Here is a 27,643-nt window from a genome sequence, read left to right as displayed (position 1 = left end):
TAATTCTGTTATTATCTGCACTGAACACTGTACATAAACTGGAAAACAACTTGCCATAATTCGACTGCGCAATAACTCAGCTGTGCAATAATCTGATATACTGCATTTATACTGTTAATTAACAATGTTGTGTTACTGTACTTAATCTGGCAATTATATTTAATTCTGACGTTCATATATAAATCTTAAAATAAAAAAAATAAAAAAAATAAAAATATATATATTGTCTTTAATTCTCATTATTGTATATATACTGTACATACTTGACATATTTCTTACTTCCCTTTTATATTTCCAATATTTCTCCATGCTTCTCTCTGTGTCAGAGCAATTGTAATGCCCAAAAATGATAGAAACATCATGAGTCAGCATCACTGCCAAATACTTTTTTATTGCTATTTATAGTGACTACATTGCATCAGAAAGCCCTAATAAATCAAAATGTAAGAGCTACAAGAAATGAGTTTGTGACAAGTTTTACAGCTTAAATGTACCATTTATTTCTCTCCATCTAGAAGCAGCTAGAGTGAAACGATTCGTGAAGCAAAACAAGACACAAAATCAGCAGGTATCGGTAAATAAGTTAATATTGCTCATAATGCTCACCATTTAGTTGAAGTTAGGAAGACAGTTTACAACGATATAAAAAAAGCCAGTTTAAAGCAGATTGAAAAGCAATGGACTCACCGTGACTAACAAAAAACTGAGAAATGCAACAAAACATCCCCCACTGCATTAAAAAAAATCTTCAAAATATTTCAAAATGCTAACCTGGCTTGCGTACCATACAAAGCTTTGTGCTATGCCGCTTTTCTTGTAGGACACCTAAGCAATCACAAGTCCTTTCTTGATAAAACTGTATAAAATAGTTTTCATAGTATCAATCTGAAAAAGACAGGTGAGTGGCACATGAATACAAATTATCACTATATAATTACAACATTTACAAGTCGAGAAAATATGTCAGACGTCGACATAGAACGTAGCTTCAAAAACTATGTCAATCATTAGCAACATCGTCTTGAAAAATGTCCTGAAAAGGCACAGACAGAAGAAAAGGTGAACCATGCAAATGAAACAAAACCTTTTTTTTTTTTTGTGCAAGGAAGCAAAACTCAAGTTTAGAATAATTACATAATACAGCAGATTGTAATTGTTTCCAGTCTTCAGTACAGTACTGAATACTGTACATGAGTATTACAACATATCTTAACCAATTACAGCAGTTTTAAAGTCAAAAAGCCTTTTTGGCCACACAGAAAGTGAAATAACCAGATGTACATTCATGATATTTACAGTATCAGAGAGATTTAAAGAGCCATCTGGGCTTTAAACACGATCTGTATTCTGTAGGCTTCAATGAAATAAATTGCTAATCCGTTTTTTTGTACCGCAAAATTGAGGCTCCAGTGCATGCTCACACACACTATCTGAGATGATTTCACTGAGCATACAGAGCTGATTATTGAGTAAACCATGTTTCAATGGCTACCAGTTATTCCACCAGACATCCTGTACATTCATATCCTTACATTTCTGTGCAACATCATCGGGCCTGTTGCTAGCAACAATGTAGCCTTTTTGCTAGCAAACAGCCGCCATGGAAGTTACAGTTTAAAGACACTCCTTGGTTGCAGCTTCTGCTCCATAAAGTGACACTCGACTTCGCGTCTGAACCAACTAAGGGCCACTTCTTAGTAAAACAAAAAACTACTTTTGGGACTGATTGACACAGCAAGTGCTGTTGTAAGGTTACTGGAAGACATTTCTCAAGAATAAACATAAAACAAACTCTTCACCTTCGATTGACCACCAGCGACTTCACTTAGACCCTCCTTTGCATGCGCACACGGTCCACCATCAGATGTCCATCTCCTAAGAGAAGATGTGCTTTCCTCTACTTTCTGACTTATAATCTTCTGATTATAGGGGTTCTCAATGTTTTCGTCCTTTGACCACTTTTCTTTTTCTTCTCTTAAAAACGTACCTGTCTAAATACATCCCGAGTTCATAAGAGAACAGCGATATTACAGAGGGGAACACATGGGCAGTTTACAGGTCAGGCAACGCTCGACTGGTCTGCCTTCATGTCTCTGAGACTCAGAGTCAGGTTTACAGTCTGCTTGCCAACTTGCCAATTTCTCACAATTGTTTCTCCCTAAATCCTTCCAAGCTGTTTGTCTGTGGATAATCCAGCTAATATTTCACCAGGATACAGCAGAACCACATCAGGTTTGTTACAAAGTTCCACTTTTTATGCCAAGGTACATAAGTCCAGTGTACTACATCGAGTAACTTTGTTGAACCTCAAAGCAAGTTGATCCCAGCATATTCCTGGGAAGAACCACCAGATTTGTCATAAGAGACCAAAGGTGTGACAGTAGCTACAGTTCACAGTATAGACAGCAATAAAGAAACAGTCACTTGTTGAGAAAAACTCCCTTTAGTTCACTGAGAATCCCAGTGCATCAATGTCTCTGCAGGAGGAAATCTTTTCCCGCCACGAACAGCAGGGGGCGATGTGTGTCTATTTATATGTTCCAGTTTCTAAGTTCGGCTCCGGTTCTCACAGTTTTCCTGTACAGCTTCCTGACTCGAGTTGGAGGTTCTGACAAAACAACTGGAATGATCCTCACTCTCCTCGGACTCGGAGCGATTCTCATTCCAGTTGAGTCGCTGCTAGTTCTTGATCTCCAGGATGGAGGGGTTGTGGTCCAGGATGGACAGGATGATTTTGTCCATGTACTGCCGCAGACGTAGGTTGATTTCTTCCTGCTCCTTCAGGGCCTCCATTAACTGGGGAGAGATGCGCGTCAAACACATTTTTATTTCAGTTTATAAACAAGGTCAGCTTTAGACTTACGGGGTGTAAAGTATTATATTATGACAGTTTGTTGGTTTTCAGCTAGAATACTCTGTACATTCAATCGACTACACCCAAGTTCCTTTTTAGGTTTACACCTGCAATAACCACGTACATAATCTGTTATAGAAACGATGCTTCAGGCTGCAATTAATAAATAAGCTTGTTATCTTTTTTAATCAGTCAATCATTTTGGCAATAAAATACAAAGCACAGGAGACAATGCCCCAGGTGATGTCATCAAACTGCTTGCTTTGTCTCACTTACAGTCGGAAACACCTACAAAAAAATCCTCTTTCCAAAACATGACTATTAGTTTAGAGTCTATGCGTGAGAAATAGCCATGGTAATGACCTCCTTATTATGCATATTAGATTTAAATCCACAACAGTGCCATATCTAGAACAATGCTCTGCTGTGATTTGTCCTAGAAAATACAGCTTTGCATCATAAACTAGTTAGTCCTGATTGTACCTGGTCTCTGGAGGCGTTTTCTATCTCTGCAGCGAGAGACTGGGCCTTGGTCTGAGTGGCAAACAGGGTCTTGGCTTCATACAGACTGAGGCTGAGGATCTGACCGTTGAGCTCATCGTTCTGCTCCCTCAGCTTCTGGTTCTCCTAAAACACAGAAAAAGGGGTGGGAGGAAGAGGACAGAGAGAGAGGTGGGAAGAATAATTGGTAATTGGACTAAACAGTTGTGTCAGGAGTGTTGATGCTTTAAAAAAAAAGGGCGCTACGTAAGCCTCACTCAGCCCACACAACAAAACACAGCACTCGGTACCTCAGCCAGCAGCAAACGCAGCAATGCACGTCTATTTTGGCAACACCTACGGGACATCACACGGGTTAAGCGTGTTACAGAACAAACTGCTCCCCTGCTTGTCTGGTGTGTTAAAAAAGCTCCATGATTAAGTTGCCTTTAAGTGCTGACAAGAGGTCAGTTTGCTTTCCCCTTGTCCTATTCTTAACCATTAGTGAGGGGACTGCAGCACTGACCCCAATTCAGCTCGGGCATGTTCGCTCTACTCCATTGTGATTAGTGGTTAATATTCGGGAGGTCAAAGTTCACAGAAGCAATTTTACCATCAGACCAGGACGGAGCCGAGCCCCAGACAACACCAGGTGCTGGAATTCAGGGGGGAGAAAGTCCTGGGACACAAATCGCTGGACACACACACACACACAGACATTTACAGAGGTGCACAGGCAAGCATAAGATAGTGAGCTAATCTTCGTGGATGTCACAGGGCTGTGTTGCTCAAATGATGGGTGTTACCTACACAAAGACAGAACTTGTCCAACCACAGACAATCAAAGGGAATGGCTCTGAATCTAAAACTACAAGAAGCTCAATAAAAGAAGTTGATTATGATCATTCTCCTTTTTGCTTTACTGCACTTAAGTTTGGTCTGAGGCTACAGGAGGACAACCTTATCACCCTAGTCTCTGATAAGACACTCGCAGTCTGCATATCAGCAGTTCTAACCGATTGGCTGAGTTACAAGGCTGGACTGCTTTAGTTCTTTCTGCTTTTTATATTAATTTTTTTAGCTGGAATCATAAAAAATCAAATGCATATTACTGCAAGGAACGTTTACTTCTTCTGTTACTGGTCTTATCAGCCAGGACATCTAAAATACACTCTCAATTTCTCCCTTATCTCTACTGTTTACTTTGCATCAGGCCCGTACACTTTGGAGTACAGTAACTCAGTAGCAGTATTTGAGTCTATAACTGTGGCAGGCAAATGGAGTTGAACCTAGAAAGACTGAAATTAAAGAATGAAGATGAAGCTAAATTAGGCTAAGCTAAGATGGCTAAGCTCCACTGGACTCCCCACGCCTGTTACCAAACAATCAGTGCAACTTCTCAACGACAGTGGTGCCTTTAAAGAGGATTTCAAAGGGAATAAAATGAAGCCAATGTGAATGACTAAACCCAATAATAATGTATGATAATTTATTCTTTTTAATCCCACACACGTGTGATCTAGGTCCACCTACCATCTGCAGCCACTGATGTGGCCTCATTTATGATATTAGTGCACTTTATGTTCCTCTGGCAGCACATAAACGTATCTATTATATCAAATGGAAATGATATACTTCCTGTAAGAGCACCGTTAAGTGCACTGAGCTCTGCAGTTAGGCTTAATGTGCAGGTATGTCGCCAAGGAGCTTTTAAAATTCATCTCAAATAACAAGTGTACATCGTGCAGGGCTGCAAATGTACTGTTTTAGACAAAGCAACCAGCCGAGACTTCTGTTACTGATTTAGCAAAACCGCTATGATGCGCATGAGCTGTCGGAAATTAATCTGTGAGAGTATTATCATGTGTCTTGCTTTAAGACTCAGCATCTCTGTGCATCCCAGCCTCTTCACTGCATCCAAAACAAGGACTTATCTTTTCACAACAGCACAGCAATCCCGTTAGCAGTTATTGCCCTCTGATGAAGTCTCATGTTCCCTTTTGTTCCGCATATATAACCCTCGCTGGACACAAGTAGCTCTGCAAACACCAATACATTTTTAGAAAGCTGTACGACAGACGCCATTTTGCCTCCTGCTCTCTAAATTCTATCCGAAGCCATTATAAGAATTTCTCTGCCTCTCAGTAGCTGCAGTAGCTTCCTGCGCTGACTATGCACAAGACATTTGAAAGCATCTTTAATCAGTACCTGTTTGAGCCTCTTGACCTCGTACTCCAGCTCCACCTCCCTCGTCCTGCTGTTGAAGTCCGCCAGACCGGAGGAAGAGCTGCGGCTGCGGCCGGGCCTCTCTGTCTCCAGCTTGAACAGTTGCAAATGCTCCAGCTCTCGACGCAGGTCCTCTATCAGCTAGGCGCAGAGAAAGGACGGATGAACAGCGTTATATAATGGCAGTGCAGTGTTTTGGAGGTGTAGGTGTATGAGCCAGTAAAATTGAATTGCAGTGAGAGAGAGAGAGAAGAGTGACAAAGAGGAAACAGAGTGAGCAATAGAGCAAACAGCCCACTCTGTGCATGTGTCAGATTGCAGAAAATAGTCCCTCCCACCTCCTGCATGTCTTCTTTTTCTTTCTGGAACTGTTGTCTGTTCTGTCTCAGCTTGTCCATCATTTTCCTGTAGAGGTCCATCTCGTCCTTCAGGCGCAAACTGGTGTCCTCCAGCTTGTCTGTCATCCTTTGCTTCTCCTGAGGAAGGACAGACATACACACTTATAATTTGAGTGTGCAATTTTTCAAGAGCTAAAAGTGACATGTGTCTGGTGTTATGTGCATAGGTGTAATCTCAGATACCCAAAGATTGTTTCTAACACCAGTGTTTCCGCTACATACATTTTGTGGCCACTGAATAATTGCCGTCGCTGCTACAGATTCCTATAACGTGTCCTGAAGTCACAACTAGACGACTGCGGAGATTTCCACTCCAAATGAACGGCTGTTCGCCCACTCTCCTCATTGAGGAAGAGCACTGAAACAGCGTCAGGAGTCACAGGACGTCAATCACTTGCAAAGTCTTGGTAACCAAATAAACAACAGCGGGACCAGTTTACTCCGCACACAATGTTCTAATGGCAAAAAAAGGGTCCGCTCCAAATCGCTGACATTGGACACTCTCTGTCCACACAGAATCATCCATCCATTATCTATACCGCTTATCCTGTTCAGGGTCGCAGGGGGCTGGAGCCAATCCCAGCTGTCATTGGGCGAAGGGCAGGGTACACCCTGGACGGGTCGCCAGTCAATCACAGGGCCGACGCATAGAGACAGACAACCTTTCGCACTCACACCCACACCTATGGGCAATTTAGAGTCACCAATTAACCTTTCAAGCATGTCTTTGGACTGTGAAAGGCCCACCTTGCCCAAACCAGGGTTTGAACCAGTGACCCTCTAGCTGTGAGGCGCTAATCACTGCACCGCCCTGCAGCCCACACAGAATCATAAGCAGTTCTATTACGCAAAACAATCCACGTGCCTATATCAGCTGTGCGCTCAATATCAAACTTTCAGCTCCCTGGCACAGTCCAAACTCCAGCCAACTGCCACAGTATTGTATTGAAATGAGGAGCTATTGTGTATCTAACTCTAAATTCATTGTCGCTGTTTATAAAGCTTATAAAAGGTTCAGAAGTCATTTGGTAACGCTCGATCGTTTTGATCACTACATCATTAATAACGTCCCTCGTTTATCACCTGACAGCAATAGTTTTGATATGACCAATACCTGGGTGGTACAACAAAACCCTCTACCCCGCTACTGGAAAAAAATCCTAGAGGAAACACTGAACATCTTATGTTGTAAAAAAAAAAAGAAAAGAAAACAACAGTCCCTTTTTATCTTTCAATCTGTCTGTGTATCTTTAAACTTGTAGTCTACATTTCTACTGACACTGACTCAAGTGAAATCACCTGCAATGCATTAAATGTAGCTCCCTTTGGAGACACAAAGGCTTGATTCACTTCTTTAAACTGTACTCAGTGGTTCCTCTTTAAATATAAAAATGAGAACAGGGAAGACAAGATAAGAGAAAGCAAATATGCAAATAAAGACAAAAAGTAAATATGACTTACCTCATCCAGTTTCTCTGTCTGTGATTTAAGCCGGCACATGTTCAGAGCAAAGTCACTGTTCTCATCCTCCAGCTGCCTCACTCTAAAAACACAAAATCCTGTGTTTCAGTTCACTTTTTATTTATAAGCAGAGTTTCTCCTATAGTCAGCAAAAACACAATTTCAGCAAACATCCACAGTATACCCTCAGAGGAAAGTGATAAACCCCCGGAGGCATCTCTAAGCTCTGATTAGCATACAGTTTTACATTCTGCATTTTCTCCTAACAGACAGGCGCGTCAATGTCCAAATCCAGGGGATTTAAAAGCTACTCTGTCCAGTTTTTCACGGAGAAAAATAAAATCTAAACATTGACTCAGCATCCAGTACTTTCAATCAGTTGTATACACATTAAGTAGTTAAAAAGAAATATTTGTGCATTAGTAAGCTTTATTATAAGTGTGTTACTAACCGGTTGGTCAGCAGCTCTATCTGCGTGTTCTTGTCTCTCTCCATCTTGCTGTAGGCCTCTCGGTGTCGCCTCAGTTCCTCCCGCAGACTTTGCTCTGCTCGCGTCTCCTGGTCCTTCAGCTGCTCCTCCAGCTCATTAACCCTGGGACGAAGAACAGAGCAGACACAATTCATTCGTCACAGAATCATTCCTGAACTGTAACTTTTAGATTAACTTGTACTTTTCTGTGACACACATTTCTGACTCTACCTGTGCACGAGTTGTGTGTTTTCCTGCTTCAGCTTCGACTTGAGGTCGCTGTTCATCAGAATCTCATGCTCGAGTTCTGCAACCTTCTTCTCCAGAAAACTCACCTGATAGAAACAGTCAGTTTACTATAACCTGAATTTACAAACGTTTGATTATTTAAAATGATGTCAGTAAGAAAACAAGCATATATCCTTCAACACAACAACAAATATAGGTAAAAATAGAGCTTGTCTATAGTTGTAAACTAATTTTTACACATTGGCACGAAACAACAAAACTTTGAAGTAGAAATTATGCAAATCTGAAAGTTTTTTTGCGTGGAAATAATAACCTCTTCCTAGTATTTGCAGACGTTAGAGAAATCCTGACAGGGCTCAGCCTGTGAATTAGCATCCTCAACCTAAGCTGTGCATCCACCAAGAACAACTCTTCACTGCTGTGATTTCAGTACTCAGGGTGTAAAGAATGCTGAGGGTGAGATTTATTTAATCTTTTATGAATTTTCAGTAGTTACACAGAAACAGCAGAGGTCATCAGTATGTCCCACAAGCACAAGTTCTGTGTGTAAAGGAGCTAAGGAGTTACATACAGCTCTGCTAAAACATCTGAACAAACAACAATGCACACACAATAAAGTACACAAACACATTCTTACCTTCTCGTTGATGTCGATGTCGCAGGAGTCGATGCTGTCTCGGAAAAGGTCTTCTGTGCTGCCGTTACTGCTGCTCAGGTTGCTGTTGTGAAGCAGCTGCCTGCTCGAACACACAGAGACCCACTTAAAGAACACGCCGGGGATAAATGCAGGTGAGGATCAGCTGGTTCTGGGGTATTTGCAGGTGTGTGTGTGTATCCGAGAAAGAAATGAGGTGTGCTCTGTCCTGCAATGATGCTGCTGCAATCTAGTGTACTATGATATGGGACTAAAAGGAAGCAAACAGAACACATACACACGCAGCCTTGTTTTAGATGCATCAGACACCTACACAGGTGTGTGCAGCTCTGACTTGTGAATGTCACCATCAAGTGTGACATTCAAGCTGCGATGTGACTACAGCTGCCCCCTTTCGCACTAATGGAATAACTTGGGAAAAGCTTCTGCTCCATTACTGAGATTAGCAATATGGAGAGGAGAGGAGAGGAGACGAGACGAGACGAGAGATGAGGAGGAAAGAGGAGACAAAAAGAGGAAAGGACAAAAGAGAAGGGTAAAGAGAAAAAGAGGGCAGCAGAAGAGAGAAAAGGTAAGGAAGGAATTGAGGGAGTAGGAGAGGATGTGATGAAAGAGGAAATAGAGAGACGGAACAGACGATCAGATAAAGAGAGCAATAAAGAGAAAGAAGAAATCAAACGGGACAGAGAGGACTGTAGGCCGGACGGGGGAAGAGAGCCAAACCTTATATTGAATACATAGATCAGCTCCGACAGGCCATTTTCACTCTGTCACTATAACTCAGTTAATGTGGGGGGAAACAGGACAAAGGCCTCGAGCGAGGAAACAGAACATGAAGAGGGATAAATGGCTGTGAGTAGAAAAAGCTCACGTTCTCAATTTGAGGCGCAAAAACTGATTTCACGGGACAGAAGGACAGAGATGAGATCAGATTAATGCAACCCAGATGTCCTGCATTTCCTCTGAATCATTAGTTAGTAATTAACTGTCTGTGTGAGCGCAATGGTCGGGCGCCTGACTGATAAGGAAGAAGAGTCTAATCTTGCTGCGTGTGTTTGTGTGGCTGTGTCAACAAATAGGGCAAACACGTGCGACACAGGCTGTAAAATGTAGAGTACAAATGATTGACCTTTCCTCTCGACACACACAGTCACACATGCAAAGGCAGACACACACAGGTGAGGGGCCTACCTTCCAAAAGCAGTGCTGGAGATTTTCCTGTTGGGGCTGCAAAAGACAAAAAAACACAGACATTTTAATCACAGTTAATCGCCATGGATACGTCTAGACTCACACTTCACTGAAGCTACCTGCTGATGACAATTAAGATTTTGCCTATTCAGTGTGTAGCAGACGTGTAGGAAAGACAGAGACAGAGATAAAGGAACACCGAAGGACATGGCAATGATAACAATATTACCCCAGTCAGTAAGCGGGATTTCTGTCAGCTCAGCGAAAGAAAGCCCAGAGAGAGTTTCAGGAGAATAAACAGTTTGAGGCAGCTGTATAACCTGGTAGGTGTTTCTGTCTGAGTCATGTCAGCCCAAATGTGTAGGTACTCAGGATTATATGACTATCAGGGTTGTGGTAGTTCGTGTCATTAACTATTTTCAAGTAAAAGATTTTATCTAATTCACTCATTCTTCAATGAAGTCATCAGTGGTACAAAGCCATAAAGTGCCAACAGGCTCATCTTCCAGGAGGATCTTCTCATCCTTCAGATAAAGAAGAGTGTTAAATCCTGAGTGACAAATGGATCACCCTGCAGCCAGTGTTTCAGTTCACCCAGTGTCCTCTGTAATGAGCGCTGAGAGACCAAACTGTGCAGAAGAACGACCGCTTTGTTTTTATCTGGGAAATTTTATCTACGCAAAATGCACCCATACATCACTGAACGACATGTTTGCGTGAAAGTGACATCCTTACGTTGTGTGTCAAATACACGTTTTCGTTAGCTCGCATTCATCTCATCTCGTCAGTTTTGGGATAAGCAAGCAAAACCATAACTTCAAAGGTTGTTTATTAACCTTATCTTTGCTTTAACTCCACGATTAAACCTACAGGAGACCTCACGCCTGATTGTGACTTCAAACAGATGCTTCAACTCAGATACAACCGTGACAAGACCTCCCCACAGATTTTCAAATGACCTTTACCTGACTGACTAAATTCTCTAATTAACTATCATAATGTTATACTGGAAAGTTTGAACAACTAAATTGTGCTGAAACATATTGACATTTAGACTAAATGATGTCTAACAACAAAAATATACTCAGATGTCTTTGATCTGATTTCAATGTAGTATCTTGCATCAATAGATGCCCAGCCCAAATGAGCTTCCATGTACATACATGAGGTGTGAATCACTTTAAATTTGTTGACAAACTACTGACGTTAGCTCAGGTTAACAATAGACTCGGGTAACTTCATTCTTTAAAGGCCCATTGGGCGCACGTTACCAAGTGCCCCGCACAGGAGGCTCGTTTCAAAGCTGAGACGGTCACAGAGCTCGCCGACGCGTGCTCTGTTATGTCCTGCAAAGCCATGCTCATACCGTGTTTTAAGGGAGTCCCCTGTTGGCTTACCTCACCCATTATTTGTTCTGTTTATAAAGGTTGCTGGTTCTAATGTAAAAAAGCATTGTTCAGAAGTGTGATTTACTAAGAGAGATATTCTATAATAACTTTTATCCTGCAAAGAGATAATCTCGAAGATTTTCATTCAAATAAATTGAGGAAAAAATCACAAGCGGCGCCCAGTTAGTGACGCGTTTTCCATCACCCAGCAGTGGTTGGTCTGCCAGAGAGGGTAGGCGGAGCTAAGCGACTGCTTTTCCAGTCTCTGCAAGTGTTGCGAGTAAACAGTGATCGACTATGGCTGAACAAACAAAGAAAAGATGGATGACTACAGATACAACTTCAAAAAGAAGTGAAAATCCAAAGAAAAAGAAACAAACTCGACGCTCAGCTGAAGGCAAACAGTCTAAAAAGGAAAGCGACCGTCAGCGAGGAAAATCAAGAGTTACAACCGGAGCCAACCGTGGACGTCTGGATAAATTGGGAGGAGTGCTCCTGCAATTACCGTGTATCGCCATTAGGTGCCGCCGAAAAGAACAAGACAGAAATCTTCGAGGTTATATCTTTAATGCTGGCTCTGCTTCCTTCTCAACTTTGTTAAATGTGCAGATTTACACGTCAACGCACAGAGAAATATACTGCAACACTTTCCTAAAGAACCTATTCCTAATTAGATGTGGGAGTTTACCCTTGCTTCATTGTGGCCAATTTAATTAAATTAATTGCGTGTAAAGGAGTTTAGTGTGCTCAAGTGATCCTTTAAATACTGCACGCTGCTTAGTGGTAAAAGCTCCTTCCTCTGTCCAATCTGAACCCATTCAGCCTTAACTAAAATCCTTCATTCTTCCATATGACGGTTTGTTTCTTTTTTTATGCAGTTTCATATTCACCCAAATGACCCTCTAAGTATGACTCAATAGTTATCCTCCTATTCTATAAAAACTCATCCCTCCACCATGCTATTCCGCCTCTTAAGAGCTCACTCTATTCAAAGCCATTTCTACATCGATAACATCTCCCTCACTCTCTTATTCTTCCTCTTCCCACTCTCTATCTCTTTCTTTCTGCCCATCACTGCTTCATTATTCATAAGGGGAAAGCAGAGGTCTAATTAAGAGAGACATGCTGGATTATAGAGCCATTTCCCTCCAGGGAGAGAGATCCTGCTGAGTTCAAGTAACAAACACACAAAGTTCACACAACATTTAAAAACATTATTATACAACATTTTGTGTTCTTAGATAACTCCGTGTAAGCATGTGTGGGCACTCGTGTGTGCAGGTAGACAGTAGAGCTGTTAATGGTCACCCTGGATTATGTTTCCAATAATAGATTCCCCATTACAATGGTGATGAGGTAAGTACAGGAGTGAAGGCCTTATGTAACAATCAATTAGTGTTTGTGGGCATGTTGGTTCATGTGTGGATGAAACGAAGGAACACCTTAAAAACACCTCTGTTACAGTATTACATCATTATTACTTCATTACACTAAGTAAGAGCCCACAGAGCAAACCATGACACCTGAATCATCCTCAGCATTACGATGTGAACGGATCAATACATTTCACATCTGCGTGTACTCCGTATGATGCACATAGTTCCTGTTCAGATATTGGTTTTTAATAGACCATGAACAATGGTGGTTTCTATAATTACCTGCCTGGATAATTAATGCTAATTAGTCGCAGAAATAGGTGTCATTACCCGTTTTTAATTAGAATAATTTATTATGTAATTTGTCCTTGTGTGGCTGCTGCAGGACATTTAATCACGTGCAGGTCTTTAACTTGAATTTAAATAAAAGTGACAGGGGGAATTGCAGTCAGGGAAAACATGCTGCTGTGATTTGATTTGATTTGACAGGCTAAATAAGAGTATGTTGGTCAGCGGGAACGTTTGAGGGCTGAAGACCCCTGTGGTAAAAATGTGTTCTCACAAAGTGCTAGCAGCTGCAACGTGGTGTGTGTGTATCTTCTGCAATACTAAAACGTGTGTGTCCCCTACCTGTTAGCCTTGAGGTTCTTAAGGCGAGCCTCCAGGTCATTGAGCAGGTTGACCTTCTTGCTGCACTGAGAGCAGTAGACATCCATGAGTTCACCTGTGTAATGCTGACGCACCTTACGGGGAGTCTGGCCAGCACTGTAGACATGTAACGCACACAAACAGACACAGACAGTTTTAATCAGCCGGGACACTGAGAGGAAGTAATGTAAATCCAACTGGCTTTCATTACGTGGGTAAACAAACGACCATTTGAGACAACATCTGAGTGTGTAGAGAAGTGGAGCCAAAGTCATGACACCTTGAGAGTTAATCTGAACCACATAACGCAAATAAAACTGAAACCATAACAAAAAAAAATTACGACAGAGTATTAGGGCCACATTGAGGAAAAAAAAAATCTCTAAGATTTCGAGAATACAAGGAGAATAAAGTCATAATATTACGAGAATAAAGTTGTAATTTTAGGCTATGGCTAGCCTGTATCTTATTTTGAAGGGTAATATCAGAAGAGCAGCCAGTCGCCTGCGCTAAAATTTATAAAATCATTTTCAAATGAAACCACTTTTCAGAGTCCTGATAGTTATGACAAAGTCGTGCTGATGTTTCGAAAGATTAAATATTTCGTAATTGTGAAACCGATACTAATGTATTGATAGGTAGCTGTTTAGTGTGCTTGCACATTTCGAGGCAGGAGATCTCACATGTTCTCACTAGGTTCAGTACATGTATGCTATGATTCCATGCTACCAGGTGTGTTCAATAAATACAGCTCTCGTTAAAGTTGTATTAAGCCCTCTGTGCAACCATTTACAAGCATAACTTCACAAGATGTTCACACGTTCCTCTTTTTAGTGAAGGCAGCTGCTGCTCTTCTTATATTTATAATATTTAGGCTAACAGTATAAAATTACGACTTTATTCTAAAAAATAACGACTTTATTCTCGTAATCTCTCGTTTTTTTTCTCTTTAATGTGGCCCCAATACTCCATTGTAAAAAAAATAGAAGAGGAGCAAGATTTGAAATTTTCTGAGCATGTATGTGATGATATATATTTTCTGGGACAAATCGTTTTGCAATTGGGGAAATTAACATGTATGTTGAGATGGCGCAGAAACTTAAAGCAAAGCAGCAAAACGATTTCATCATCACCAAATCTGTTGCTAAAAAGGTGAAGCAGTAAAACATCATCACTTTGGAGATGTTACATGTACACAAAGATACATTTCCTGATTTCCCAACAACATGATCATTATAATCACATCATTTTAGCCAAACTGACTATCACTTAAATAAACACAGTTCACAGATCAGAGTTTTAAAATCTCAACCCCCTACCTTAATGACTTCTAGGTTTAGGAGGCCCTATAACAATATAACGGAGCGTACCTTTCACCCACTTTGTACTGTAGTTATTCAAACTTCTTTCCCATGCTGAGTCGTCTAAGACTTCTTGTAAATCCGGGCCTCATTTTGAATTTAAATCTCCGTGCCAGCTCCATCTGGTGAGTTTTGTCTGCTTGGTATGCGTGGAAGGAGCATGGAGCAGTATTGCCTCTCTATCAGGCGGGAGACTTAATCCCATTAAACACAGGCCTTTGATGAATATTAATGTGGCCTTAAGGGCAAAAACTCAGAAGCTACACTTCTACAGTCAAGACTCAGAATAATACAAGTCAGGTAATGACTCACAGACTGGAGCCTGTTTAACTGGAGCTACAGAGACTGGACAATGTAACGTATCACGCCAACTCACAACTGAAATCTGAGTAAGTCTGCATCCAGTAACACAGCGGTACCCAAACTCTGGTCCGCACATCAACACTGGGCCTTTAAACATTTGCCGCTGGCTCTAAAGAAAAATTCATCAAGAATGATGAATGATAATTACATCAATTTAAAGCTTACTTGGATAATTGATGAGTAATTAAATTTATATTGCAATGTCTTTGAACTCATGCTCTCCGCTCCCTGCCACGCCCGAAACAATGAGACAAGGATTCTGACTGAAGTAGGTCAGAGCATGAGGTAATTTGTTTGTTAATATCAACTTAGCAACACAATTAGCATGTGTGCTGTACTTACGCAAAAGCCAACTTTGGTTAAAAGCAAATAGTGCAATCGACTGAGAGTTTGTTCAAATGTTTGACTTATATTTAGGTCAAGATATCACAAATATTTGGCACCCTAACCATGTTGATCAGTCTAAAAAAGATAGTCAATATATGAAGAGTCAGTTGCCAATAAATAAAACATAGGTGGGAAACCTCAGCAGCAGCAGATATATAAAATCATCAGGGACTGTAGAACGCAGGTTCCTCCCTGATATTATCTTTAGTAGAGGTTTTAAACCACGTGGTCTTAATTGATCTTCATCATCATTTCAGGTGACTGTTTTTTAACACTCTCTTACCTAGAGGGAACAGATGAGCCGAGGTCGGAGTATCCGTTAGTACGAGTCTCGTCGTCCGCGCAGGGGCTGCTGGGAGTGTAGTCCGGTTCCTCCCCTTCCCCGTAGTCCTCAAACTGTTCCTCGTTCAGAGAAGCCGAAGAACGTGTCGATAGGTCCGAGGTCACAGAGACGCTGGTCTGACCAATCCTGAGGAAAAAGAAGGAGAGGGTTGTGGTGTTATATTTACTTACACTCTGCATTATCTTCATGTTGGTGGTTAATAAAAATTAGGAAACTCCATAAGTAAGAACATGAAGAACAGAGATCTCTAGCATATCATACTTTATTGACTTTATAAGATATACTTTTCCCCAAATGTCTCTTGTTTACTGATAAATTATACAGCCAAAAATAGGAAAATTAATCACACAAGGTAAGATTTATCAATGAGCCAGACAGTGAAAGAGATCCTACTTCTCCCCAGGGAAAAACAGATCCCCCAGTGCGTCTTCCTTGTCTCCTGGTCTGATCGGTCCGTCTGAGGTGTCTGACCCTTGGGTGCTTTCCACGGCGCTGTCTCTGTCTGACTCCCTCTCCCTGCCCTCGTCTGCCACCTCCTCCTCAGGCTCCTCCACCTCTCCCGGGAACAGCTGGCACTCGGGGTCAGGATAGGCCCGCGTGCACATGATGACCGGACGCACCTGCTCCTCTTCAGCACCCTGGAGAGGAAGAAAGAGATTTTTTAGTATGTTTACTTTTGGTCACTGAGTCATTTTTAAATAACTTCCTAAAATTATATTACTGTCTTAGCAAACTTCCATTAATCGACTCAGGTACTAGGGTACTACAACTAAATAATGTTTCCCTGTGGATCAATAATCTCTCTATCTATCTATCTATCTCTCTGTCTCTCTGTCTATCTATCTAGTTTCCATCATTTTCAAACAGACTATATTTGTATGGAACTCTACATACAAGTTTATGTAACAAAGTATTTCACACCAAATAATCCCCTTGGCTCCCTCCACCACACACACACACACACACAGCAAGAGGTAGTAGAGACTAAAGCCCACATTGCACTGCCAGTTCAAGGCGGGGTTATTACGCCTCGTCTTCTACGTAGAACGCACAGAGGCAGAAACGTGGGGCGAAGTCGTCCTGCCTCTGAGCCCACATCGGAGGTAGCAACAGAGGCGTAACAGAGGTGAAACGGCATCAGTGGAAACAGTGTCGCGTTTGTGTATGTGAAGCACACGCTGTTTATTTACACTTTGCGCACCTTTTGCTTCGGCAACGATGGAACGCTTTGTAAAAACACACACTGGGCTGGCTTTGCAGCGGCGCTGCTTGGTCCAATGTAAAATGGCAGCATAACGGCAGAGCTTTGTTACAGCGCTGTGGCGCCATTGCAGTGTAAAAAGGGCTTAAATATGTACATATATGTATGTATGTAAATAATACATAAATATATGCACAGACTAAAAGGTAAAATGCAATTAATAATTAAACTGATTAATACATGGAGTCAATAAAAGCATTGTTTAAAAAGGAAGGTCACACGCAGGTCTTAAGTTTTTGTATTTTTTAAAAATAATTAGCTTAGAACTTTTCCAGGAGTTATATTATACCATTGGCTGGTTAAATAATAGATTAATAATAATTAATTAAGAATTAGGGATGCACGATATTAGATTTTTTGCCGATATCCGATATGCCGATATTTTACAACTCATTTAGCCTATTACGGATACCGATATTTTTTTCCCACACACCTAATTGCAGAGATCATCAACTCTCTTCTGTATTGGAATTAGCGTACAGTATAATGGTGATACTCTTATCACATTTGTTACAACGGTCGGGGTGACGGGTCTTGAGATGGTTAATCAAGTTTGTAGTGTTGAAAGACTTTGCCTTGGCTCCTCCTCACATCACCGAAGCTGAGCAGTCGTTGCAAATAGCAGCTTTGCGATCTATTTCGGACACTTTGAAAAACTTCCACACCACGGACATTTTGGCTTCTAACTCTCTCATGCTGCAGGTAGACACACGTGACGTCATCACGCTGCGCCGCACAGGTCTTCTTCGCGCCGGGGACATTGCGCCGAGGTCGGGCATTTAATCAAGTATGCAGCAGCCAATTATTTTATCAGTTAATTATATCGGCGTGTTGGCCGATATCCGATAGTTCATTTTTAAGCCGATATTGGCCGATACCGATAACGTGCCGATAATATCGTGCATCCCTATTAATAATAGTTTCTTATCCTGAAAATAACAACATATTTAATTGCATATTAAGACACATTAACTTGCAAATAAAGAAAATGAAAACCAGCAAAAAGTGTTGCAGGATTCAAAGTGTGGATAAACTTTAATGTCCTTCATAATGTTTCCCATGATTAAAAAATGTCCATGAGAAAAGCCTCAACTTGTTTCCTGTGATATGAAATCTGTCTACGAGACATATTCAGGTTGTTGCGAGCAGCCTTTGTGTTGTGAGTCACACTTTCTCCATGATTCTGATTCATGGTGGATTTACCCACTTAGTAAATTCCTTCACTGCGGGAAGGGTCTTAAGTTGACAGAGGAGGTCTGGAAGGATAGAGGGGTCAAAGAGAGCAAGGGGTCAAAGGTCACAGGTCTCGCTCCTTCTAGTTTCACTCGTCTCAAGCGGCTCAAATCCAGTCTAATGCAACGGAGAACAAGGACTTATCTCAGCATGACTGAACAGCTGAGACACGAAGCAACGTGAAGGAGGAGGAGGGCAGGTGAAGAGGTAATCAGAGAGAGAGAGAGAGAGAGAGAGAGAGAGAGAGAGAGAGAGGGGTGAGTAACACAGGGGAGGAGAGGGAGTGGAGAGAGGGAGTGCCAGGCAGGGGTGGAGGTGAGGAACAGAAGAGAGGAGCACAGCTAAAACAAGTGAGGAGAAGAAAAGGGATTAGAAGTGCAGTGTGAGGGCGAGATTAGACGAGAGTGAGAGCTGTAAAGGAGATGTAGGAGAGACAGAGAGATAACAGGGCAGCCTGAGGACAGTCAGGTCCGTATTAGACACATTACAGACGAGTCAAAGCTCTCGGGAACTCCTGAATTTTCATCCTTAAACCTTCATGGATGTAAAGATATTAAATAAACAAAGACATTTTAACCCCATATGAGAGAGTCAACGCAACGCTACTGTGTGGATCAATGAAAAAATAACATATTTATCTACATTTACATGGGAGGTGTTTGCCTCCATGACCTACACACAACCAAACACAACAACAACCGTGCACGCTGGTGTACACCTAAATTAAAAAGTACCCATTCAACTCATAACCTGAGGCTCTGTGCTGTAACAAAGAGCCAACATGGGGTCTGAAGCTGAGCTCAGAGAATAATACAAAGGATAAAGGTCTCTTTAGCATTCCTAAATCCAGTCTCCATATTACCCCACGGCTGAAAAAGAACCAGTGTGGGGTAGGGGAGTAAGCAGACCCCTCTCTGGATAGCGCCAAAACTATTCAACAAACTGAACAAGCTGACGCAGCGAGGAGGTTGACACCTGTTGTGTTCATTTTGTGTACAGAAGTAAGCCGCTCAATGTAGGTGGAAGAGGTCCTGCTTATGCAATATGTTTCCTAATAATGCAATAACACTTTTTCCAGTCATTTATGCTCCCAATTTAATCTTTTCTGACAGCTGCTGTTTCAGGCAAAGACACTGACAGACAGTTATACAGTGTGAGTGTGCTCAAACAGGAGTGCTGCTCTGATGAGAATAGTAAGACAGTAATGGTCGGAGAAGGAGCCGTCTGTTTGTGTGTGTATGTGCGTGCTCATAGTGTGCTTCCTTCTCCATAACTGTCTGCGCCAGAACAGCCCGAGGCCTGCAACTGCCAAAACATGAGCCTGCAGAGTGTTTTGAGTTGCTTGATTCCCTCGAGCGCAAACACAGCGAGTCTGCCAAACAGAGTCCAACCTGCCAGTGGCTTTGAACAGAGGACGCTGAATTCTGCTGTGCTTTTAACTGCAGCGTCTCCGCCTGGAGTCTGACTCGTCTTCACATCACTGTTTGGCCCGAGAAGGATTTTAGAAGTTTGGAGGGATAATTCTCTGTAAGAGCAGGTTAAATCATGTCAATTAATCTTTGAGTGTCTGAAGCGTCTATGATTTATATGTATTATACAACATCTATCGATGTTTTAAACAGTTTTAAAAATACAATGAAACCACAGTTATTGGTTACATAGTTTAATACTTTTAATTCCTGACTTAAAGGTGTAATCTCGAATACCTCAGTTTCGCTCTCTTTGGTGGCAACTATGGTGATAGACGGATATTGTGGGAGCACACTTCCCAGATATCCAGACAGTGTTGCATGTGTGACGTCCACGGTTGGCTCCGGTTGTAACTCTTGATTTTCCTCGCTGACGGTCGCTTCCCTTTTTAGACTGTTTGCTTCATCTGAGCGTCCAATTTGTTTCTTTTTCTTTGGATTTTCACTTCTTTTTGAAGTTGTATCTGTCGTCATCGATCTTTTCTTTGTTTGTTCAGCCATAGTAGATTACTGTTTACTCGCAACACTCGCAGAGACCGGAAAAGCAGCCGCTTAGCTCCGCCTACCCTCTCTGGCAGACCAACCACTGCTGGCCGATGGAAAACGCGTCACTAACTGGGCGCTGCTTGTGTTTTTGCCACAAACACCCAGTCCACAATAATACTACATACTGCAAATGCAAAGGCTTTCATCAGTGGGCCATAGGCTCAATCAGCATTGTGTTGCCTCATTGGGTGATAGATAGCGACCTAACAGACATTTTATTAAATGAAAATCTTTGAGGACATATTTTTAAGAATCCAGCGGTTTCAATCACAAATGTTATTTAATGCTTGTGATGGTTGTAAACCAAAATATAGGAAAAAGTACAGTATATCAAATTTCAAGATTATGAAATATATTATTTTATATTGTGGTCCAAATTAACATCATAGATTCCCCTTCTCAGATATGAAGACATTTTCAAGATCGGGACAAGGACGTGCAGCTTTATATCATCTCTCAGCACAGCAAGCATCCTGTCGAACATATTTTCTTTTCATATTTTACGTTTTTATTAAAATAGGAAGAGGATTTCTGATCTCTCTGTGAGTCTGTAGCTGCAGGGTCTGACCTAGTTATCATACAGACATCCTATCATTTCTTTCCTGCGTTTCTTCCCAGCCTCCCAGGTGAGACTCATGTCAGGGAGGAACACGATGGAGAGAGGAGACATTCAGCTTGAGGGAACAGACGTTTGCTTTGTTTTTTTTTTAGACAGACAATATGATTATGTTTACAATATGTAAGTTAACAACTAGTGTGAACGCTCTCTTTGTCCAGCTAAGCTCTGCCCGGTTCAGGTGCTGTGTCTGAAGCGGAGCTACATTACTCACGTGTTTTATTACATGTCATGTCTGGCTGAAGACGCATGTGTACTCTGTAAACTTTCTCTGGGAAAATACAGGTCACGCAGCATTAGGAGTACGGAGGTGCACAGGTAGAGAAACAGTTGTGCAGCATGAACAGATTCATTTATGCAACAGAGTAAGACGGAGACTGAGATCTGTGAGAAAGATATATTATTTACATCCACTGCAGCTCGAATGGATGCAGTGAGGAGAAAAGAGACAGAGTAGAGCAGGGCCACTTGTCACTACTCGACATGAGGCTAAAGAGAGATCACAACATGTCACGTGGAGAGAAATAAATTCAAGTGACACATGAAAGAGCAGAGAAAATAACACGCAACTGAAACTCATAACAAGTACTGCTTTGTGTCCGTGCAACATTTTGAAATCCTCTTGAAGTTATTTGATCTCTTAATTAACTTGGCAGCCATATTAGTATTTCAGCAGAGTGTTCATCAATGTCATTTGAATAATTACGACCTAATGCAACCTGTTGACACAGACCTGAAACTCAAAATGTAGGGCATAGCGTTTTTCTTGCTGCAGTTGTTGTGCAACACTATGGAGGGGTTATGGTATAGAAAAGAGTGAGATGCATTGATGTTATTCCTGCAACAATACAGGTTACCAGGGAGGCAAACATGCAGTAGCTTCTTGTTACAAAATCAAAAAAATGAGTGTGTTGTGTAAGAGAAAGATTTGGAGCAGGTGAGTAGGAGGGAAATGTGCACTCCGAGATGAACTAGAAAGTTTATCTAAGACTCCTTTAAGCCATTTTCACTTCATATTAAACTCCCTCTGGTGTTACCTGTGTTCATATCATTATCCCATCCAAATACAGACACGGTTAAGGTTATAAGGAGGTCAAATTGAGGCATTTCTGCTATGGTGCTGCTCACAGTGATGAGCGGAGGACTCACAAACTATATATTTCTTCCTGCAGGCCGTAACTCTGATAAACAGTTAAATCAGTCACAGAGTGTCGGGATAAATCTACGTACAATATCCCAGACCGCTCTGCCTGTAAATAAGATCCATTATCTATGCCACTTACTCTGTTAAGGGTCGCGCTGGTGGTCTGGAGCCAATCCCAGCTGTCATTGGGCGAGAGCCGTGGTACACCCTGGAGTGATCGGCAGTCAATCACAGGGCTCACACAGAGGCAGACAACCCTCCACGCTACACCTACGGACAATTCAGAGTCACGAATGAACCTAACGAGCGTGTCTTAGGATTGTGGGAGGAAGCTGGGAGGAGTAGCCGGAGTGAGCCACGCATGCACAGGGTGAACATGCAAACTCCACACTCCGTCCGACCCGGGAACTTTTATAGCTGTTAGGCAACGGCGCTATCCACTGCACCACCGTGCAGCCTGTAAATAAGATAATTTATCTTCATCACTTTGTCTACTGTCAAACTCATCTAGCTCCTGTATATAAACACAACTGTTACATAATAACCTATTATAACTTATTTATTCTAGCATCCTTTGCACTCTTCACCATTGCACTGTCTCACTATCTTCAAGTGCTATTGTTGTACTTTATTATAATTTGTCCATTTTTCTCTTATACATAGTAGTTTTATAGTTGTATGTTTTTGTCAGTAGTGATGTTTACTGTTTGTGCAACCTTGTTAAGCTTGTTGTCCTTGTCTTAAGTGCGTGTCTATTTCTATCCCTGTGCGTGGAGAGCAGTGTTAAACTGGAGTGTGTGTGCACACATACCGGGCCAATAAAGCTGATTCTGATACAGACATGTAAAACATCCCTCCCTGTTCCAGGACTCTGCTGTTATGCATGGCTGCACATTGGTTTTAAACCTAACCGAATATTAAACTAAGCATTGTTACCTCATGAAACGGGTTAATTTTGCAGGAGTGATTACTGAAAGTTTAAAAAGCACATACAACTGATGTCAAAATCAATGTGTGTTTAAATCGTACTCCTCTTTTTAGAAGCTAATCAGTATACTTAAACACAGAGCCTGTATGCTCTTGTATTAAATAAAAGCTAACATGCACAAACACATAAGACAGAGAGCACAGGCAGACTGATATAAACTAATCACTTTCTGAAAGGCCAATTAAATTGGTGTTAGTGTTCAAAGTCATCAAAGAAAGCCAGGTTGAATTACAACAACATTGTTGCAGCCGTCGTTAAAAAGATAGAGTCTCCAACTCCGCCTCTCCTCACACCCTTTTAGTCCATGCTGAGTGCTGAGGGTCAATACCATTTTAGTGCTGAACAAATCATTAATCTGCCCTTCTGGCACGGTGCACGACTGTGTGGATGACGCTGCATTTCAGGGTCCTGTTCATCGAAGTATGAAAAGAGGGAAGAACAAGCAAGTGCAGGGAGATTTCCCCGTGTGTCTAATGTGGTTTTATTCGTTTAAACTTTTATAGAATTTAGTTTAAAACAAAATCAAACACCAAACAAAGAGAACAGCAGATACTGGCAGAAAGAGGAGCAGAAAATAAACAAGAATCGACAGAGGAACTAATGAAAGTCGGTCTGCAATGGATGTTGTAAAAGGTCTTCAATTAAAAAGGTGAAGGCTTCTTCATATAAGAGCTTAAGTTTCAGTGAGCTCGGACCGCCCTCTAAGAATATTTGAGGAATATTTCAGTTGCGTGTCATTTGAGAAAAAATAGATTAAAAGGATTAAACAGCTTAAAGGTGTATTTCCTGTTGCACATTTGTTGTATAACCAGTTGGACAGTTGCCATCTTGCTGCTGTGCAATAAAGCCAAACAAGTGTGCAAAATACCGAGAAGACAAAACAAAGATGGAGAGCTACATCGGTGTGGGCTGGGCAGCGAGCAGATGCATGAACATGACATCGACTGGATCGATCCACACTGATGAAGCTTTGATTTAGTGTGAGTCAGCAGCAAAGGGACTGGAGGATGAGTGCAAGAAGAGTGAGGGATAAAGTGAAAGGGGGAATATGGAGTATGGATCAGGGAGGAAAGAGAGAGAGAGAAACGCAGCAGAGAAAGAGCAGCAGTTGCTCGGGTTGTGTTTGTCAGAGTGAGCTCCAGAGATACGAGGCGTTCCTCTGCAGAGGCTTTACATCTCTCTCTCTCTTTGTTCATTTCATCCTCTTTTACTCCTTTTCTCCTCATTCTTCTCAGCCCTGAGCTCCTCAAGCGCTGCCACCACAGCAATATTTACCTGTAAAGTGACTCGTTTAATGCCTCTGCCTTCATATTCAGCATTTTGACACCGTTAGCAGTGGGTGCTTCTATCATCCTCAGCCTCAGATCCCACCAGTGGGTAACAAGAAGCTCTGAGACGGGAGGGCGTTAAGAGGCTTTACAGAACCTTAAAAAAGATATTTGAATTCATAAATGTGAAGAGAAAGAGCTCAAGTCAATCATCTGAGTCATTGTTGCTGCTTTCAGCTTCTCAAATGTGGGGATCTGCTTGTTTTTTCATCATTCAACATATTAGATTGAATATTTTCTGTATTTAGACAGTTGTTATTTCTGGCGATGGGAATTTGTGAGTGACATTTAAATAATGTATTTAACTATAATGAAAATAAGTCACAAGTTGCAACCCCAAATGTGCACATATTAGGCATAAGTAGTCTTCATTTGCTGATTCAGGCGAGCATAAACACCCTCTGTGTGTGTGTCTGTATTATCCAACTCCAACAGTAAGCAATACTCTTCCTACGCATGCACACACTCGCATACATTACTCAAAGGGGAAGTAATGACTCATAACTCAGAACACTTTGTTAAGTCAACACTGTGAGAAGACACTTTAGCAAATGAGACACTGCACAAAAACACCTGAGAGTCCCTGTTGTCAGAGCGTTTAAACAAAGCGTCTGCTCATTCATCTTTAAGCCAAAGTGAAACATCAACACCGGGGCTTTTACAGCAGCCTGACAACCACAGCTATCCACCGCGTCTATAAAAACATTACCACTGAGCAGTCTGCACAGGTTTCAATCACACACACACATTTTGTTTCCACCTGAGTCTCGAGGGAAACAGGTAGCTTACTGGATTACCAGGAATGTTGTGGGACAAAGGACAATGTAGGGAGGGACTGGAGCAGCACACTGGAGACTGTGTGGAGGTTTCTCAATGAAACCCATCTTATATAGACTCAGGAAACCCCAAGAGGCCAAGCAGGGTTTGTGACAGTGTTTTCAGCTGTATCTTTTAAACAAGGAGAAATGCTGTTAAAAAGCAGAAAGACGAGGAAAGATCTGCGGCTAGTCCTGCCTTCACTGAGGGGGTTTCTCATCAAAATGTGGATTGAGAGACAAGATCACCCTCCAGATTAGGTTTAGGATTAAAGTAAAGGGTTACAACAAGGTACTGGTGTCAGTTCAGGTTACCTGAGTGCTGTCAGAAGTGTTTCCAGTTAAATCACATGTGCGTTTGGGTGTGTTTAAATCATTGGCCCGTTCAACAAGGACAACTTGAAATACATCCCTTGATCACGAGTGATTAAAGTGCTCTCATGTGTTGTGTGTGTGTGTGTGTGAGAATCAATGAGTGAAATGCACCTTTAACAACGAGGACAGAATTCTTGACAACATGACAAGACAATTAAGCTCCATTAATTAAGATCAGAGAGCTGCACGCAAAGCAATCATTGCATCCTGCTGACAGCTGCTGCTGCACGACGTTTAGTCAATGCTCCACATGTGCAAGTATGTGTGTCACTGTGTCAGCGTGTGTTTTTAAAAGAAGACACAATCTGAAAGATAAACCAAAGCGGTTGTACTTTTGTATTCCTGTGTGCATGTGTTTTAAATCTTTCAGAAAATCTAACTAGGAGGTGTTTGTGAGGGAATGACAGTGGGGTAGCTTGGTAGCTCACTTGGTAGAGTGTACACTTCATGTATCTGAGTCCTTACAGCAAAGGAACAGGTTTGATTCCTACCCTCTACTGCATGTCATCCCCTCTCAATCACCCCTGCATTTCCTGTCGGTCTTTAGCTGCCGCGTCATCAATAAAGCAAATAAAAATTAGTAAAAAATCCAAAAAGTATCTTTAAAGAAACTGTATCAAAAGAAATTTAGAGATGCTGTCATCATGAGACAGGTCGGTGTGTGTGTGTGTGTTTTTGTGGGGGTTGATGTTTTCGTCCAATTGCACTCGAGGTGTCAACCACCTGTTCTGAAAGTGTTTGACGGTCTGTTTGAACAAAAACAAGCTGCTGCTTTACATCAAAACCAGGAAGTCTGCAACAACCTGCAGAAGTCAAACCAGAGTCACCAGAGTGCTGTGTTTGTGGCCCGACAACTGACAGTGTGTTAGCACACTGGGGCTGCAACTACTGATTGTTTATGGTATTGATTTATCAGAAAACAGCAAGCAACAAATGACCCTCAATCAAGGCAAAGGTGATATTTTCAGGGTTCTTGTTTTTGTCCAACTAACTTTCTGGAAACAGCAAATGTTTGCACGATAACTGACCTAAAAAAAAACTACTGACTACCAACATTATAGTTGTTTTATTCTTGGTTTTAGGTCCTCTGATTCAGCCTTTGGTTCAGTCATGCTTCCTTTGAATTATCATCTTCCCTTGTGAAAAAAGGAATAACAAGAGGAGAAGTTAAGATTCATCTTCGAGGAAAAGCACAACACCCTGACTCAGACGCAGCGGCGCGAACACTTAACAACTCTCTGCCTCATTCATCGTTAAAGTCTGTCGTCTGGCAGCCGAAGTGTGTTGCCTCTACAAGCTGAATGTCCTCTCTAAACCTCATGCCTGGACTCATGTCCAGTGAAAAGAGAAGAAAGACCCTCTCTGTCTTTCTTTTACAAAGTGCATTGTCTTTCTCTTAGGCGACTGTTTGACAGCCCCGTTGCTGTTGACCGTTGAATGGAGGCATTTCAGTGTGACGCGAGAGGCAGACCCTCAGCAGGTGGTCGGGCCGTGCGCTGCCTCCTGTCAGCTGTTGCATGGGAATTTTGGGGATTGGGAGGTTGTTTTTCTAAGATGGAAATAACAAACTTTTCTAAAGGTTCTGCAGACGTTCAGCAAAAGACAATATTTGTCTTTAAGTGACGGTAGAAGGTGTGAATGTGTTATTCTCTCTTCTCTCAGTTGCAGTGAGTTAGAAAGTACAAAAGAAATCACAGAGAGGAGTGACTGTTTTAAATGGTGCGGATTAGCCTCCACTCATCCAGTACAGCTCAGTACTGCGTGCTAATCTAGTTATTCTCGTCCTGGTGTACATACTGTGCACGGTCAGACGCTTGGCTGAATGTCAATCTTGTTAAGAGACAAAAACAAAGTAATGTAAATAGGGAACAGTTTTTTATTACATGCCAATGAGCTAAATTATTAGAGAGGATAAGAAAAGTCGTCCAGGTCTCCCATTAATGTTTCGGGCCGGGGACAGTCAACAGAGAGTTTCCTGTCGGCCGAAGAAGAGTAAATCTCATTACGTAATGTCCAGTC

The 27,643-nt window shown here is 41.7% G+C and overlaps 1 protein-coding gene across 4 annotated transcripts in view; it reads right to left on the bottom strand.

Annotated features, from left to right (window-relative positions):
• Positions 1-361: 361 nt before the first annotated feature.
• rab11fip4b (RAB11 family interacting protein 4 (class II) b) overlaps positions 362-27,643 on the bottom strand; it is a 57,846-nt gene continuing 30,564 nt past the window's right edge. For 3 of the 4 annotated variants that reach the window (XM_069665855.1, XM_069665854.1, XM_069665852.1), the window contains exons 2-14: positions 16,243-16,487; positions 15,790-15,975; positions 13,378-13,512; positions 9,984-10,019; positions 8,775-8,874; positions 8,120-8,223; positions 7,871-8,011; positions 7,420-7,501; positions 5,899-6,036; positions 5,543-5,701; positions 3,948-4,028; positions 3,338-3,481; positions 362-2,796 (exon numbers count right to left, since the gene is read on the bottom strand). In XM_069665855.1, the coding sequence (XP_069521956.1) occupies positions 2,680-2,796; positions 3,338-3,481; positions 3,948-4,028; positions 5,543-5,701; positions 5,899-6,036; positions 7,420-7,501; positions 7,871-8,011; positions 8,120-8,223; positions 8,775-8,874; positions 9,984-10,019; positions 13,378-13,512; positions 15,790-15,975; positions 16,243-16,454 (1,635 nt within the window). In that variant the 5' untranslated portion in view covers positions 16,455-16,487 and the 3' untranslated portion in view covers positions 362-2,679. The remainder of the gene's footprint in view (positions 2,797-3,337; positions 3,482-3,947; positions 4,029-5,542; positions 5,702-5,898; positions 6,037-7,419; positions 7,502-7,870; positions 8,012-8,119; positions 8,224-8,774; positions 8,875-9,983; positions 10,020-13,377; positions 13,513-15,789; positions 15,976-16,242; positions 16,488-27,643) is intronic. The other variant, XM_069665853.1, reaches the window with a different exon arrangement.

Source organism: Semicossyphus pulcher, unplaced genomic scaffold (assembly GCF_022749685.1).
Source record: "Semicossyphus pulcher isolate SPU_LCO1_2020_fin unplaced genomic scaffold, fSemPul1.0.p SCAF_17, whole genome shotgun sequence".
NCBI classification, from domain to species: domain Eukaryota; kingdom Metazoa; phylum Chordata; class Actinopteri; order Labriformes; family Labridae; genus Semicossyphus; species Semicossyphus pulcher.
The sequence above is the reverse complement of the archived record's forward strand: the minus strand, read 5'-3'. Positions and strand labels throughout refer to the sequence as shown.